At 32.7% G+C, this 15,297-nt stretch overlaps 1 protein-coding gene across 1 annotated transcript in view; it reads left to right on the forward strand.

Annotated features, from left to right (window-relative positions):
• The window catches only part of LOC118182862 (stress-associated endoplasmic reticulum protein 2), a 34,832-nt gene that overhangs the window by 14,633 nt on the left and 4,902 nt on the right, over positions 1-15,297 (forward strand). Inside the window, exon 2 of the mRNA XM_035352253.2 lies at positions 4,646-4,718. Coding sequence (XP_035208144.1) covers positions 4,646-4,718 — 73 coding nt within the window. The remainder of the gene's footprint in view (positions 1-4,645; positions 4,719-15,297) is intronic.

The raw sequence follows: 15,297 nt of genomic DNA on the forward strand, positions 1-15,297 counted from the left end.
TCAATTTCACGCTGCTCTGCGGCAGGGTGGGGGGGACGCGCAATGAATTGGAAGTTGATCTGTCAGCACTATCCTTATCTTCAGGGCAGATGTTTTTATTTTATTTGGCTTATAATTCCTTACTAAATGTAGCATTTCATCTCGATGTACTCCGTCTTTGATATGGTTTAAATCAAGTTCCTCGTCATTATAATTCCCTTCCGATAGTGAAGAAAGTGACAGAGAGGTTATTGAAAACGAAAACATTTCGATTGACAAATTAGTCGGTATTCTTGACACAGCAATTATAGGACTTCAACAGCGGAACTTTGTAACTAAACAAGAAATTATGTCTGTTTAATAGAATTAAAGAGAAAGTATTGTCACATGTGAAATGAAGCAACTTGAACAACTTACATTGAAAGAAATGTTTAATAAAGTAAACAAATAAATATTAAGCTTTTTCTTTTTGTAAATTTTGATACCCTTTAGATCATAACTGTTCTTTATTTCATAAATTACGGTTTCATATTTTTAATTTTGTAATTTCTGCATGCCATCTTACCAGATTTAAACTGATCTATAATCCGGAAAAATCGATAATCTGGATTTGCCAAAGTCCCTACGAGTCCGGATTAATGACTTTTGACTGTAATACTTTCTCTTTAATTCTATAAACAGACATAATTTCATGTTCAGTTACAAAGTTTCGTTGTTCAAGTCCTGTAATTGCTATGCCGAGAATACCGACTAGCTTGTCAATAGAAATTTTTTCGTTTTCTACAACTTTCTTCATGCCTTTATCCATTTTTTGCAGCAATTCCACTTTTTATTTGATGGACATCGAATCATGCTTTTACTTTGTATATCCTTTGGCAGCTCCAGAATCAGAAACTCTTTTTGACATAATCGAAAGTTCAAGCTTACTTTTTATAAAATTGCTCTAACAGTCTGCAAAAAATAATAAGTCGGATCTAATTAGATGATTAAGGAACAAGGTGATCTGCAACATTAACTGAAATAGATTAGATAATTTTAGCATATCTTATACTGTCCGTTATACATTAGATGTGCGTGCATAAACGTATTAAGTGCATGCATAAACACTATGCATGCGCAGAAAGTTTGTAGCTTTGAGATCCGGATTATAGATCAGTATGGTTTAAAGACTTTGTACTGTACTAACTTGTTAGCATTTCAGTCTGAGTATCATTTTATTGGATTTTAATAATTATATTTGAATATAAATTTGATTATGAGGGGGGGGGTTAAAAACTGCTTTTATGATACAGGGTATCTTTCAGCGGCCTAGGGTTAAAACTGTTGCACACTAGTAGTTTGTCTTGGAGTCAAGTCCTGGCTAATGGATTTCCTTCTTCTTAAGCAAAGACCCTGGGAGTGCTTTTCATATTCTAAACAATACTAATCCTATTTATACGTGGACATAATAAGAAAAAAGGCATTTGGTTAGATTAAACAAATGACTTCCATAAATTAAAAATATATATATATATTCATATTAGAAGTACAATTAATTTATTTAGAAATTCCTGTTTGTTATGGCCAGAGTCCCATATAATTAAATTTTAAGTAGATAAGTTAGAAAAAGAGCATATTTTCTTCTATAAAAATAAAATCATTTTATTCTGATTAGAAGTGTAATTTATTTAAATTACACTTCTAATCAGAATAAAATGACTTATCAGAATAAAATGAGACTTAAATTAGTCTATAATTAAAAATTCTAAATAAATTTTTAAAATTAATTTATTTAGAAATTAATTATATGTAAATACACATGGGATAATGTGTACAGAAAAGGAGCACATTTTGTAATTTTCTTATATAAAAATAAAATTATCTTATTCTAATTACAGGTGTAATTAATTTATTTAGAAATAATTAAACAGCAAATTCAAAATGTCTAGTAACAATGTTATCTGATCATCTCACAAAGATTTATCTGCAAAGTTATGACACCCAACGTTAAGAAAAAAATGTAGAAAGAAAATATCCTTTTCCCTGTCTTGGTTAACATCTGAGCTAGCAACCTAACACTTTTCGAACCTCGCCAAGTGCCGGTTATCTGAGTATCCCCAACATATGCATGTAGAAGAGAGTTAATATAAATTATTATTTATTATAGTATTTAATACAATTTTATCCTCAATTTACTTTAAATAATTGAATGGAACTTATAGGCAGTTATGTAAGCAGTTTGTTTAAAGTATGATATGTAAACATTCCAGGTTCTATTTATTATTAAATATGCTGAGAAATTCTATTCGTTATTTTATTTAATATGGTGTAGTTAACCCACGAGCACACGTGCCGGGTATGTCATGCCCAGAGGCATATTCTTTGTCCCTTATCTCAAAACCCCTATCCTGGAAATGGACGAAACCTTTTGTAGCTGAATTCAAGATCACATTCATGAAGCTGGGAAATCCGTGGAGTGATTCTTCGAGTACTTTTCTAGGAATTGTACCATTTGTGTATGTGACACCCGCGTGTCTTCTCGTGTCTCTCAGATTTTCATCATCACTTTCTTAGTCAGTATCACATGGCATTTAAGTGATGATAAAGAAATGGAAAAGGTTGAGAAATGTGCTAGAAACCGTTTCAACAGATGATGGAACGTTTAGAGAAGAGGAGGGAGGAAGAATTAATAGATGAACACAACAGCAATTATAATTCATCAACAGACAGTGATACAGATACTAACTGAGAATTTGTATAGAACACATGTGTTCAGTCTGCCAGAGATGTGCAAAATAATAGTGAATTAGAAAATCAATGAAATGATGAAAATTATGTTGGTAAAAATGTCTTAGTATGGAAGAAAAACAAATTCCGAACGACTGTTAGGACTAGTTCTGAAAGCATTATCTTTAAAATTCTAGGAAATACTGGTTATTCGAAAGTGGAAGATTACTCAAGTCAACGGCGGCAGCAAATCTTGCTTCCTTTATAACTAAAAGAAAAAATAATTTCAGAAGATTGCAACATGGAACCACCTTCTAAAAAGATGAAAAACGTTTACGGAAGATGCACTGAGTGCCCTAAAAGCAAGGACAGAAAGACACGGTTTCTATGCAAGAAATGTAATATCGGTATTTGTATAGAGCATATGTGGCAGTCAGCCAGAGATGTGCAAAATAATTGTATGTTATTTCATTTATTATATTCTTTAAAATATTGTAAAGTTCATTGTTTTTTATGTTAATCCACATTTATACTCATATTTATATTATTAATGTAATTTAAAACATGTTAATTGCTTTCAGATATGTTATACCAACCGTGCCTTCTCGTGTTCGTAATTTTGGCGCGCGTAGTAGCGGGTTAACAAAAAATTGTAAAAGTATATTTACGTGTTCAACAACTTCACAATAATATAAGGGGCACCCTTAAATCTGCTCTAACCCAAAAAACAACATATACAGTCAAAATCGTTAATCCGGACTCGTCGGGACTTCGATTCCGGATTATAGATCAACAGTTTAAATCTCGTAAGATGGCACACAGAAATTCTAAAATTAAAAATATGAAACCGTAATTTATGAAATAAAGAGCAATTATGATCTAAAGAGTATCAAAATTTACAAAAAAAAAAAAAAAAGCTTAATATTTATTTGTTTACTTTATTAAACATTTCTCTCAATGTAAGTTGTTTAAGTTGCTTCATTTTATGTGATAATACTTTCTATTTAATTCTATAAAAAGACATAATTTCTTGTTCAGTTACAAAGTTCCGCTGTTCAAGTCCCGTTAATTGCTGTGCCGAGAATACCGACTAACCTGTCAATCGAAATTTTTTTGTTTTCACTAACCTCTGTCACATTCTCCATGTCTTTATCAATTTTTTGCAGCAATTCCACTTTTTGTTTGTTGGACATCGAAACATACTTTCGTTTTGTAGATCCTTTGGGAGCTCCATCATTGAAAATTCTATTTGACATAATCGAAGGTTTAAGTTTACTTTTATAAAATTGCTCTTATAGTCTTCAAAAAATAATAAACCGGATCCAATTCGAAGATTAAGGAACAACGCAATCATCAACATTAACTGAAATAGATAATTAGATAATTTTAACTTATACCGTCCGTTATACATTAAACGCGCACGCGAAAACGTATTCTGCACTTGCGCACATGCATATGTGCAGTCGTAAAGGTCTTACGCGCACGCGTAAACGCCTATGCGCATTTGTCAATGCACCGCATGTGCAGAAAGTTTTTAGCTTTGAGGTCCGGATTATAGATCATTCCGCATTATGGGTGTCCGAATTAACGACTTTTGACTGTATTATTTCTTATGACATATTGTGAAAGGTCATAAGTTGCTCACTTGGGGGGTGGGGAGTTATAATTTATGTAATTTATTTCAAAAAGTATTTTTTAATCTTTCAGTAATAAGCAAAACAGTTATCAAAACTTTATAATTATTTTATTCTTACTCATAGTTATTTAATCCACTATCAGCAGGACCATGGATTAATGACTGTTTTGCAATTTGTATGGGAAATATATGAGATCCCATACAATATCTGTCATAAAGAATGTAACACTTAATGATATTTCTTTAGATATATGCTTAAAATACATTTCTGTTTTGTTTTATGTTATAATTTTAATTTTTTTTTTTTTTTTTTTGTTTCTGTAGAAAGCACAAGATGAAAAGTATGCCGTTGGACCCTGGCTTTTAGGCTTATTTATCTTTGTTGTTTGTGGCTCTGGTAAGTGGTAAAAAATATTTTCTCACTAAATAGGAATGTGATTGTAGTAAGTAATATTTTACGTATGTGTCTAGAATAGTACAGGAAGGTAATTATTTCAGAAATGGAATTTTCAAGCCAAAATACCTTGTGGGTAATAATTTACAGGCAACCTTTGACTTTCACACAATACACTATTTCACACCTTTTAAAAAATTGAATTTTTAAAAGATTTTTGTCGATAATGAAAAAATTTGCTCATTGGTCAACTGTTTTCATCTCACTTGTTCCATCTCCCATTCTTACTAGTGGGAGGCATTCGTGGCCACGAATAGGTGAGTTGTGTAGTAACATACATCGTAGACACGCACTATTTCCTACAGAAGCCAACTTTTCAGAATCATAATCGCTACTGGGTTGTTTCGAGCAAAAGATCAAAACTGTCTCAGTTTTGCATTAAGGCATGCATCGATGTGTTATGTGTTTTTCTAATTTATTATATTTGTATATGTCATCCTTATAAATTGATAAACATGAGTGAGAAACATAGAAACTTCAGTGTTAATACGAAAAAAAGAAAGTAAAACTTATTCTTTGCATCTAGTGAGACTTAATACAAAGTTACTTATCACCTCTGGTTCTTTAATGGCTTATTGTAACCTTAAAGTATATTAACTGGGTTACAACCCCTGAAACTCTACACGAAGCTACGACACGAACTGCATCAAACAGAGCCCGACTAACTTTCAACACTTGTGAACCTACATCAGGCCTTTCAGATTTGTTCTAATGAGCAGGTCTCTTTCTAGACAAGCAGCAGCAGTAACAATATTCAGTCTTTTGCTCTGAATCATGCTGAATATGATCTTACTTCTCATTTTAACCTATGGCGTTTGACATAAAATCTACCTGATATGTACTCAACCTCTAGACTGATCAAGTACGTGACAAAATGAGACATTTAAAAAAATCAACATAAAGCTAACTGTGGGTAACACGTAAATGTCACTTATCTTCTTTCAAATATGTCCATCTGTTGTAAGTGTAAAATATTTAATGCTATTTGATAAATTGCATAAAGTTTATTTTATTCTCAAACTTATTAATAATTCATGTTTAGTAATAATGCAGACTACTTAGAGATCTGTTTTATTTTTAGGATGGTATCACAAAAGTGAAATTCAGGCATAGATAATATTTTTAATTGAATTTTTTCAGTTCCTATTTTCTCATAGGTCCTTGATTTTTTTCATTAATGGTCCTTAAAAGTACTTAATTTTCGTGTGCAGAAATGTGTACGAACCCTGACAGTATTTGGAGCGCCTTGTAGCGCGATCTAATAGCCGAAATGGCACCAAACTTAATATTTAAACTAATCAAGACATGGGAAAAAGGATTCCGTGAAAAGAAAAAATTTAGTTCCAAAAATTGCCACTATGGCATTTTGTGGCGCTGCTGTAGCTTACAATAATGAGAATTAGCATAAAATATGGGTATCAAAGGAAAATGCAAATATTGTGCGATGACAGCACCAGTAATAGGGCCTATAAAAGCAAGTAGTAGACAGCTCTGACAAATAATCTCAGCTGAAGTAAACAAGTTCCAGTGGACATGCCTCTCACTTTACCGGTGAAGCTGTATTACATGAATCAACGTAACGAATTCGCAGCTCTTCGGGAATTCCGAACCAGAAAAAAATTACGAAAGGGGCATTTATCGCTGAATGGTCTTAAGAAAATGATTAAGAAGTTCGAGGACACGGGGTTACTGACCTTTCGCGCTGAAAGAAAACGTAAACCAGTATCAGAAGATGTAATAACTGATGTGGTAACTGCAATTGTTGAAGGGTCGCAGGGAACCATTGCTGGTACTAGCAGCGCCCGGGGTGAAGCTCGACAATAGGACATGAATTATTCCATGACATGGAGAGTTTTTGCGGCGCGTTATTGGATTTTACCGCTACAAAATCGGCCGCTTGCACAAACTGAAACCAAGTGATTATGTTAAGGGCTTGACATTCGCTCTATCGTTTCTTGCCAGGTTAGAAATTGATGATGCTTTCCCATGGCACTTTCTGTGGGGAGATGAGTGCCATTCTTATCTCAATGGGTCCGTAAACACACAAAATACCCGAATTTGAGCTTCTGAGCAGCCCCACACCGTGCACCAAATGCCATTAAATTCCCCAAAAGTCACTGTTTGGTGTGGTTTCAGAGCCGAATTCATAATTGGGCCATTCATTTTTGAGACCATCGCTTCGACAGGACCACAAATGTGCACTTTAAATGCAGAAAGGTACCACAAAATGCTGCAAACATTTGTTATTCCACAACTTCAGCTAAGAAACCATTTCCAACAGACAATCTTTATGCAGGATAGTGCTCCGCCACACATTCATAGTAAGGTAAAGCAGCTGTTGCGCCAAAACTTCGCTGATGGTAGAGTCATAAGTCACAGTTTTCCAGTTGCATGGCCGTCTCGTTCCTCTGACCTCACGCCGTGCGATTTTTGGCTCTGTGGTTATATGAAATCTCAAGTTTATGTTGGTGGAGTATCAAATTTGTCTATTCTAAAGGACAACATAACAAAGACAGTGTGGAATATTCCTCGTGATATGTTACATACAGCTGTGGAGAACGTAGTGCACAGAATGCACGGTGTTATTTCTGAGAGCGGTGCTCACATTGAATGTGGTCTAATTCCTCACCGGGGAAGTTAATATAGTAAATAAACATTAATAATTTAACTGTACGATTGTATGTCTTGATGTCCCATGTTCTGATTAGTCTAAATACCAAGTTTGGTGCCATTTCGGCTATTAGATCGCGCTACAGAGCGCTCCAAACACTGTCACTTTAAAAAAGATCACCCTGTACATGAAAAATTAGCAATGCCTTCACCGGGACTCAAACATTAGCCAGGTGTGCTACCATTACACCATGAATGCATGCTGGAAAGAGGAAGAAAGTAACTTATAAACTTAATCGAGACAAAGATGGAAATAAGTAAACAATCTAAAAATGGTGAATCTTTTGCTTTACTCGAACATTTGTACAATATTAACAGATCTGTGATATTTCAGTTTTGAAAAATATGAGCAAAATTAAGGAATACGTTCAAAATTGTGGAAGTATATCTTAAAAGATTTTTTTCTAAAACACACAATGGTGGAGGAAAGGGAAATTTGTTCATCTTCATGGATTGATGATCAGCATCAAAATAATGTACCTACCCCCCTATTTTAATTGTTTAAACTAAGGCTCTTATTTTGCATGAAAATTGGAAGACTAGATGATGGCAAAAATTTGATCAGAATGCGTCATTCATATTTGGGGGGGGCAGTTCTTTGTGTACTTACAAGGTAAACTAGTTATGAGAAAAAAATTATTGTTGAAAGAAAGAAACGAAAATGATAGTTGCCAATAGCTAAATTCATTCCATTCACTAAACTTAATTACTTAATTATGCTTTCTTCGGTATTCGATTTTCTTTCTTCCTGAATAACTAGTTCTTGTTAAATATGATTAGTAGTATCTGCACCACATTTATTATCTCTGCATTTATCAGTACTCGAATCAAAATCTGAAGATGTAATTTTGTTTATAATTTTTCTTTCTGAAAATTCGTGACTGTTTTTCATTGCTACTTTTTGAATACTTGCAAGCCTCACAGCAGGTTTCTTCTTCATTGCCATATGATTCACCTAAAAATTACTCTTTCATTTTTCTTTTAGACATTGTAAAAAGTTGAGGTAATAATTTCAACCCAAAAAAAATTCTGTCATTTGTCATTACAGAAAAAATATTTAGAAAAGAAGAAATAATTGTTGAGTCTCCCATCCTTTCTTAGATATTTCGTTCTTCAGGAAAAATTTTAAACTGAATGCATGTCCCAAAATCTTTTATTCTACACTCTTCCAGTGGGGTGGTAGAGTAGTGGTCATGTCCTAAATTAAATTTTCTTACAAACTCATGTGGTAGTCAGCATGTTAAATGCAGATTTAAACACGTTGTTTCAAGCAAGCAACGGTTAATTCGACAAATTTAAAATTGATGCATTCTTTACATAATATTAAATACAGTGGAGAATCGTCTGATGCAGATAAAGATGCTGTGAAAGAATTTATTTTCTACTGTCCCAAATTACTCTAGATGGAGAATATTCTCCCAGTCAAATATTCAATATAGATGAGACAGGTTTATTTGGGATGCTTAATCCTACATTTGTATCAAAATAAGAATCGTTTGTCCTTGACATAAAACTTCCCAAGAAAGATTGACATTTCAGTAAAAATATATTTACGCATGCCCTTTGGCAATTTTTGGCAGTACATGGATACCGAGTTTGTGCAATTCTTTGACTTGTTATTTTGGCTTTGTGTAGTGGCAATTTTTATGCCAAAAAAAAAGTCTGTGCTACACAAAAACGAAATAACCAAGTCAAAGAATTGCACAAACTCGATATCCATGTTCACATGAATCTATATTCCCTTAAAAAGTCAAAGGAGCAGCCAACAAAAAATATGTAATCTCAATAAACTACATTTCAAATCAAACAATGGAATAACATAAAAAAGGAAATACATCTTAGCATTACACAAAGGAAATATCCACTCACCTTATTTATGAATTTCTCTGTCTTCAGTCAAATAAAGTTCCTTAACAGCATCCAAAAACTTCCTAAAATTATCTGAACTAGAATCCATATATCGGCGTCGCCACATGAATTCACAAAAAATAAGAGTAAAAAATATCCTCCGACGTTCGACCATACGCATTATCTTCCTGTAAACAAGACACTTATAATGGCTATTAAGTAAACCTTCATTTACACAACAGTCAATTAATGCTGTTTTTCCCTTTCGTTCCAAATCGTACAGAAACTTCAAATTATTCTTACCACGTTCAGCCATTTTACTGTCTAAACCATAGAGCAAGCAACGTATTCCCTAACCAACACACACCACAAACCCTTACAAATCTTTTCTTATCATTCAAAATTTACTGCAATCACGCAACTGATTACATCATATTAGGGTTTTCATAACATCCAACTACTCAGGTTACCACAAATGAAATAACAACTTGGCAATAAATGAAACGACTTCGCAATAATAATACAATGGGCACCCTTCAATCTACTCTAGCCGACATTTCTTTTTGGTTGAAACTTAGTTGGTGATTTAAATTTGAAGCCGTTGTTAGTTTTATCAAGTTGAAAATTGCTCCCGGTCATTTGGAAATCAAATAAAAATGGTTGGATAACTGAATTAATATTTAAAGATTGGTTTACTTTTCATTTCGTGCCAACAGTATTGTAAAAATAGTAATTTACAATTTAAAGCATTATTAATCTTAGACAACGTTACAGGACACTGAAAATTTCTGCAGAATTTATATTTGGAAAGTAGTGTTATGTTTTCCTCCCAATATTTTTCCTCCCAATATTAGCTATCTCATATAGCCCAAGGATCAAACAGCGACAACTATATTTAAACGATATTATATGAGGACACTAATGAATCAGGCTATTAAGGCGACTGCCAGGGAAGATGTGCTTATATTAAAAGATTTTTAGAAAAACTATAATATATGTAACATCATAAATAATAATAGAGATTTATGGGCTGAAATAGGAGTCAAGAATTAAGTTGAAAATACAAAAGGTTCGTAAAAAAATCGTGGTTCATGGTAAAAATTATGCTCACAAATGATAAGTGATTTTATAATTTTTGTAGAAACACTGGAAGATGAAATAATTAGCTTAATGAATGAATCGAACTTTAATGTCAAACAATGAAAATGTTAATCTCAGTACCTCTGTCAAATTAATACTTAATTAGCAAAAATGAATTATGTTATGCAGTGAAAGTGAGGAAGAAGAAGCTGATTAAAATGTCCAGACTTTGTATAATTAAAAATTTGAATGAAGCCTTCATACGTCTTGATAAATTTTTGATTGTCGAAGAATGTGATACCAATGAAGCACATTCACCTCAATTATGTAGGGTGATGGTGAAAGACATAGCATGTTATAAAAATCTTCATCAAAAAAAGAAAGAAAAAAAAGGTTTCATTGTTATTTCTGTTTTTAAATTTACTTTTATTTGGAGGTAGTCTTAATAAAAACATATTTTTAAATCTCTTATAATAATACTGTCCCATATGATATGGTAATTGCAGCTCAAGCAAAAGGGTGGTTGTGCATGTATGTATTGTGCTCAAATTTATGAGCAGATATAGACATTTGCGATTGTAGTATATTTCAGAATAGAGAAACTTTAAGAATTTCATCCAAAAGCTCTCTTGAGAGATTCCTATTCTTTTGTAAAGATTACTAAAGCATTGGATTACCTTTCCTAAAATTTCCTTCATTAAAACTTCGATGAAAATAATACAAATTAAATAATCTCCGAGTTTTTGTATAAAAGGTGTTTTGACCTGTAATTTTTTAAGATGCGCAACATAAGATTTTTCCATTTATGAAGTCTAAAATTGATGATTTTATTTGTATCACATGTATTTTAACTGTGTATTTAAATCTTGCTTTCTGTTTTTACATGCTCTTGTAGCTTTTTAATTTAGGTTGTATATATGAAAATTTATATATCTAATAAAGGTAATGTCAGATTGCTAATTAATAGTACGCAATTCATTCATGATTGAGATTTTACTTCTTTTATGGTCAATAAATTATTTTCAAGTTGCAAAAATATAAAAAGGTAACAGCACTATATATATATATATATACATCCTTTTGGTGATATTCAAAATTGACACATTGCAAATTGGACGGTATAAGCTAAGCTAAAATTATCTATTTCAGTTGATGCTGATGATTGCGTTGTTCCTTAATCTTCGAATTGGATCCAGCTTATTATTTTTTGCAGACTGTAAGAGCAATTTTATAAAAGTAAACTTGAACTTTCGATTATGTCAAATAGAATTTCCGATGCTGGAGCTCCCAAAGGATCTACAAAACGAAAGTATGTTTCGATGTCCATCAAACAAAAAGTGGAATTGCTGAAAAAAATGGATAAAGACATGAAGAAGGTGAAAGAGAGGTTAATAAAAACGAAAAAATTTCGATTGACGAGTTAGTCGGTATTCTCGTTACAGCAATTACGGGACTTGAACAGCGGAACTTTGTAACTGAACAAGAAATTATGTCTGTTTATAGAATTAAAGAGAAAGTATTATCACGTAAAATGAAGCAACTTAAACAACTTACATAGAAAGAAATGTTTAATAAAGTAAACAAATAAATATTAAGCTTTTTTTTCTGTAAATATTGATACCCTTTAGATCATAACTGTTCTTTATTTCGTAAATTACGGTTTCATATTTTTAATTTAAAATTTCTGCATGCCATCTTACGAGATTTAAACTATAATCCGGAGACGCCGAAGTCCCGACGAGTCCGGATTAACGACTTTTGACTGTACATCTTTCCAAAGAAAAATATTTTATGAGGATTAAATCTCAGAATGCTTGAAATGCTCTGCTATAGTTATTTTAGTGTCTGGGTATTAGCTAGCACATGTTGATATGCAGTCAATAATATTTCTGCTTAAATTCTGGGTAAGCATTGCAGCAGTAAATTCCCTTTTCATTTGGAAAGATGGGTGGAGAAGGGGGCTAAAAGAGTTGGGGTTTTATCTCAATGTCAGCTTCAGACCAACTTAAGAAAGCACATTTTTAGTAACCCTTTTTCGCATAGTGAATTGTCATGTTCATTTTAATTTTCATTGCATTTTGCAATGTGTTTATCATTAGGAAGTAAAGTATACATGATTGTCAAAAAAGTTCCCATTGAAACTATACATAATACAAAATGTATGACGAAAATGTAACTGCCAGCAAAATGTTAGAGTAAGAACTTAAAATTGGTTTGAGAAGTTACCTTTTTATTTAGCAAAACTAATTAGTTTCAACAGGGTATTATATCCTGTGATCCAAAAAGTTGAGCAGGTCAAAATTTGAAAAATTTAGCAATTCCAGACTGCATATTAATAACAAATTATTTCAATGACTGACATTCGGTACTATTATAGGTAATATGTTAATTGAAATTTTATTTGCAGTTTATGCTGTTCTTAAAAAACCATTTGTATAAGGCAAGATAGAGATGAGTTTTTCACAAGCAGCTTGAATTTTTATGACTGAGCATTATTTTGCATTGACATCTTATGGAAAAGGTGAAGCATTTAATGTCTAAATGCCTCCGTTATATCTTTCAATAGCGTACAATTTAAAAAATATTTTGAATTCAAATGAAATTTGTCAAAAACTAAAGTAAAATTAAACTTAAATTAATATTAACCTTCATACATTTTACCTGAGTTAATATTGTAGTTGCTCAGTGATCAAATTTGTCACTGCAGTGTCTCGCTGAAGTCGCACTGCTACACAGTGTGAAAACCTTTCATATTTAAAGGTTTGTGTGTATGATACTGGGTATGATTAGAGCTTCTGATCTATTTTATTGGTCTGTTCCTCTCAGTATGGGAGGTAGATTTCTCATTTGTCTCTAAATTTTGTAACTTAACTTTCTTTTTAATTATTATTGCATTTCGTATGTTGTATCTCTGGTCATTAGCTCAAAATTATTTTAAGAAAAATGTGAAAAAGTTCAAACATCTTTTAGCTAACATTGTTGTTAAAGACTGAGGATTGTCCTAAAGCCCCAGTTACAAGAAATTAAATATTCCAAAAAGAAATTGAATTATCATAAAACAATTCAAATTCTTTTTGGACTTGTGTACTTTAAAGGAGGATTCACGCTATGGCTTATATCGGTTTACAGGTCGCATAAATTGAACTTTATTGCTAGGTAACAAGACCTTGGCTGTATCGCAGAAATTACTGTAAGGATTCAGAAGTCAAACAACAAAAATCAGCGTTAATTCACAAAATTTTCACAGGACTAGTTTCGATGGTTTTACCGAACCATCATCTTCAGCTGCAAAACCGCAAATGAACAAGATAGGAAATAATGTTTAGATAGATAAGAAAGCCTGGACAAGAATAAGCAAGTGGCACCATCTGTTAGCGAAACCAGAACTAAAACATAATTTCTCTAAAAGCCGAAGGCAAATTTGGATTGGAATTAGGATCGTTAACTAGAACAGAAAGATTTCTATGAATGTGAAATGCCTCTAGAAAATCCAGTTCTCCAATGGAAGATGTTTTTTGAATAATTTTGGCAGCAGAAAAATTGAAAGTGTGATTTTCGGACCAACAATGTTGAGCAACAGAAGACTTCTGTGTTTCCTTTTTTCTAACATATGCCTCATGTTCTTTGACGCGAAATTTTAAGGCTCTCTTAGTTTGGCCAATGTAAATTAAACCGCACTGGCAAGGAATCCTATAAATACCCCAGGAATTCATATCCGGAATGGGGTCCTTGAGTATAGAAGTTGGAATTTTATTGATGGGAGAGTAAACAACCCGAAAGTTAAATTTCTGCAAAATATGTGCAACTTTATAGCTAATTGATGGAAAGAAGGGAATGACAACAGAATTTTTATAATCTCCTAAAATAAGAGTGTGGCTTTTAGTGTGTTGAGATGAGAATTTTTTAACTGCTTGATTAATAATGTTGGGTGAAAAACCCCTGTCAATAGCTATTGCTTTTAAATAATTTAGTTCTTCATCAAGGGCTAGTTTGGAGGAGCAAACTTAAAGAGCACGGAAAACATAGGAATAAAATGAAGCTAACTTTTGTTTAGTCGGATGACATGATTTAAAGTGTGGTGGAAGGCAAACCGATGAAGGTTTACGGTAAACTGTAGTACTGAAGTTGGATGTGTTACGTGTGACCAGAATGTCGAGAAACGGAAGAGAATTGCAAGTCTCAAGTTCAAAAGTGAACTGAATAGCAGGATCAATAGAATTCATTGTTGAAAGAACTCTATTTAAATCATCTTTATTACCTTCAAACAGGGTAAAAGTATCGTCTACGTAGCGGACATGCCGGGAAGTTTAAAGTTTCAAACAATTTTGATTCATAATAATGCATGTAGATATCAGCCAGGATGGGACTGAGGGGGCTTCCCATGGCTAATCCCTCAGTTTGCTTGTAATATTTATTTTGGAAAACAAAATGTGTTTGTTTCAAACAGAGTTGAGTGAGAGAAATTAGCTCATCAGTTTCGATGCAAGAGAAATGAAATTCGCGAAGTCTGGTTTCTAGACATCTTAATGCACTGGGACATTGGTGAATAATGATTTTACATCAAAAGAAACCATGAGTAAATTACGAGGAGAAATGTTTTTAACCTTTTTTACAAACTCTATTGAATTTTTTATGGTGTAAATGTTATTGTCTAATAGAGTGGAAAATCTAGAAACTAAATATTTAGCTAATGGATACGAGGCAGTACCTAAATTTGATACAATAGGGCGGAAAGGAATACCACTTTTATGAATTTTGGGAAGAGCATATAATCTGGCACAATTCCCAACAGATGGGATAAGCGAATGTTTTAAGTTGCTTGAAATGATTTGCGAAGATTTGATCGCAGTTTTTATTTTGGATAAGTCCGAAGGTGAAGGATCTTTAGGGATCGGATTAAATGGTCCTTGGTTTAAGAGTTTAG

The sequence above is a fragment of the Stegodyphus dumicola genome, chromosome 3 (genome assembly GCF_044657685.1).
Source record: "Stegodyphus dumicola isolate Sdum_Otavi_A_Nest chromosome 3, ASM4465768v1".
NCBI lineage: Eukaryota > Metazoa > Arthropoda > Arachnida > Araneae > Eresidae > Stegodyphus > Stegodyphus dumicola.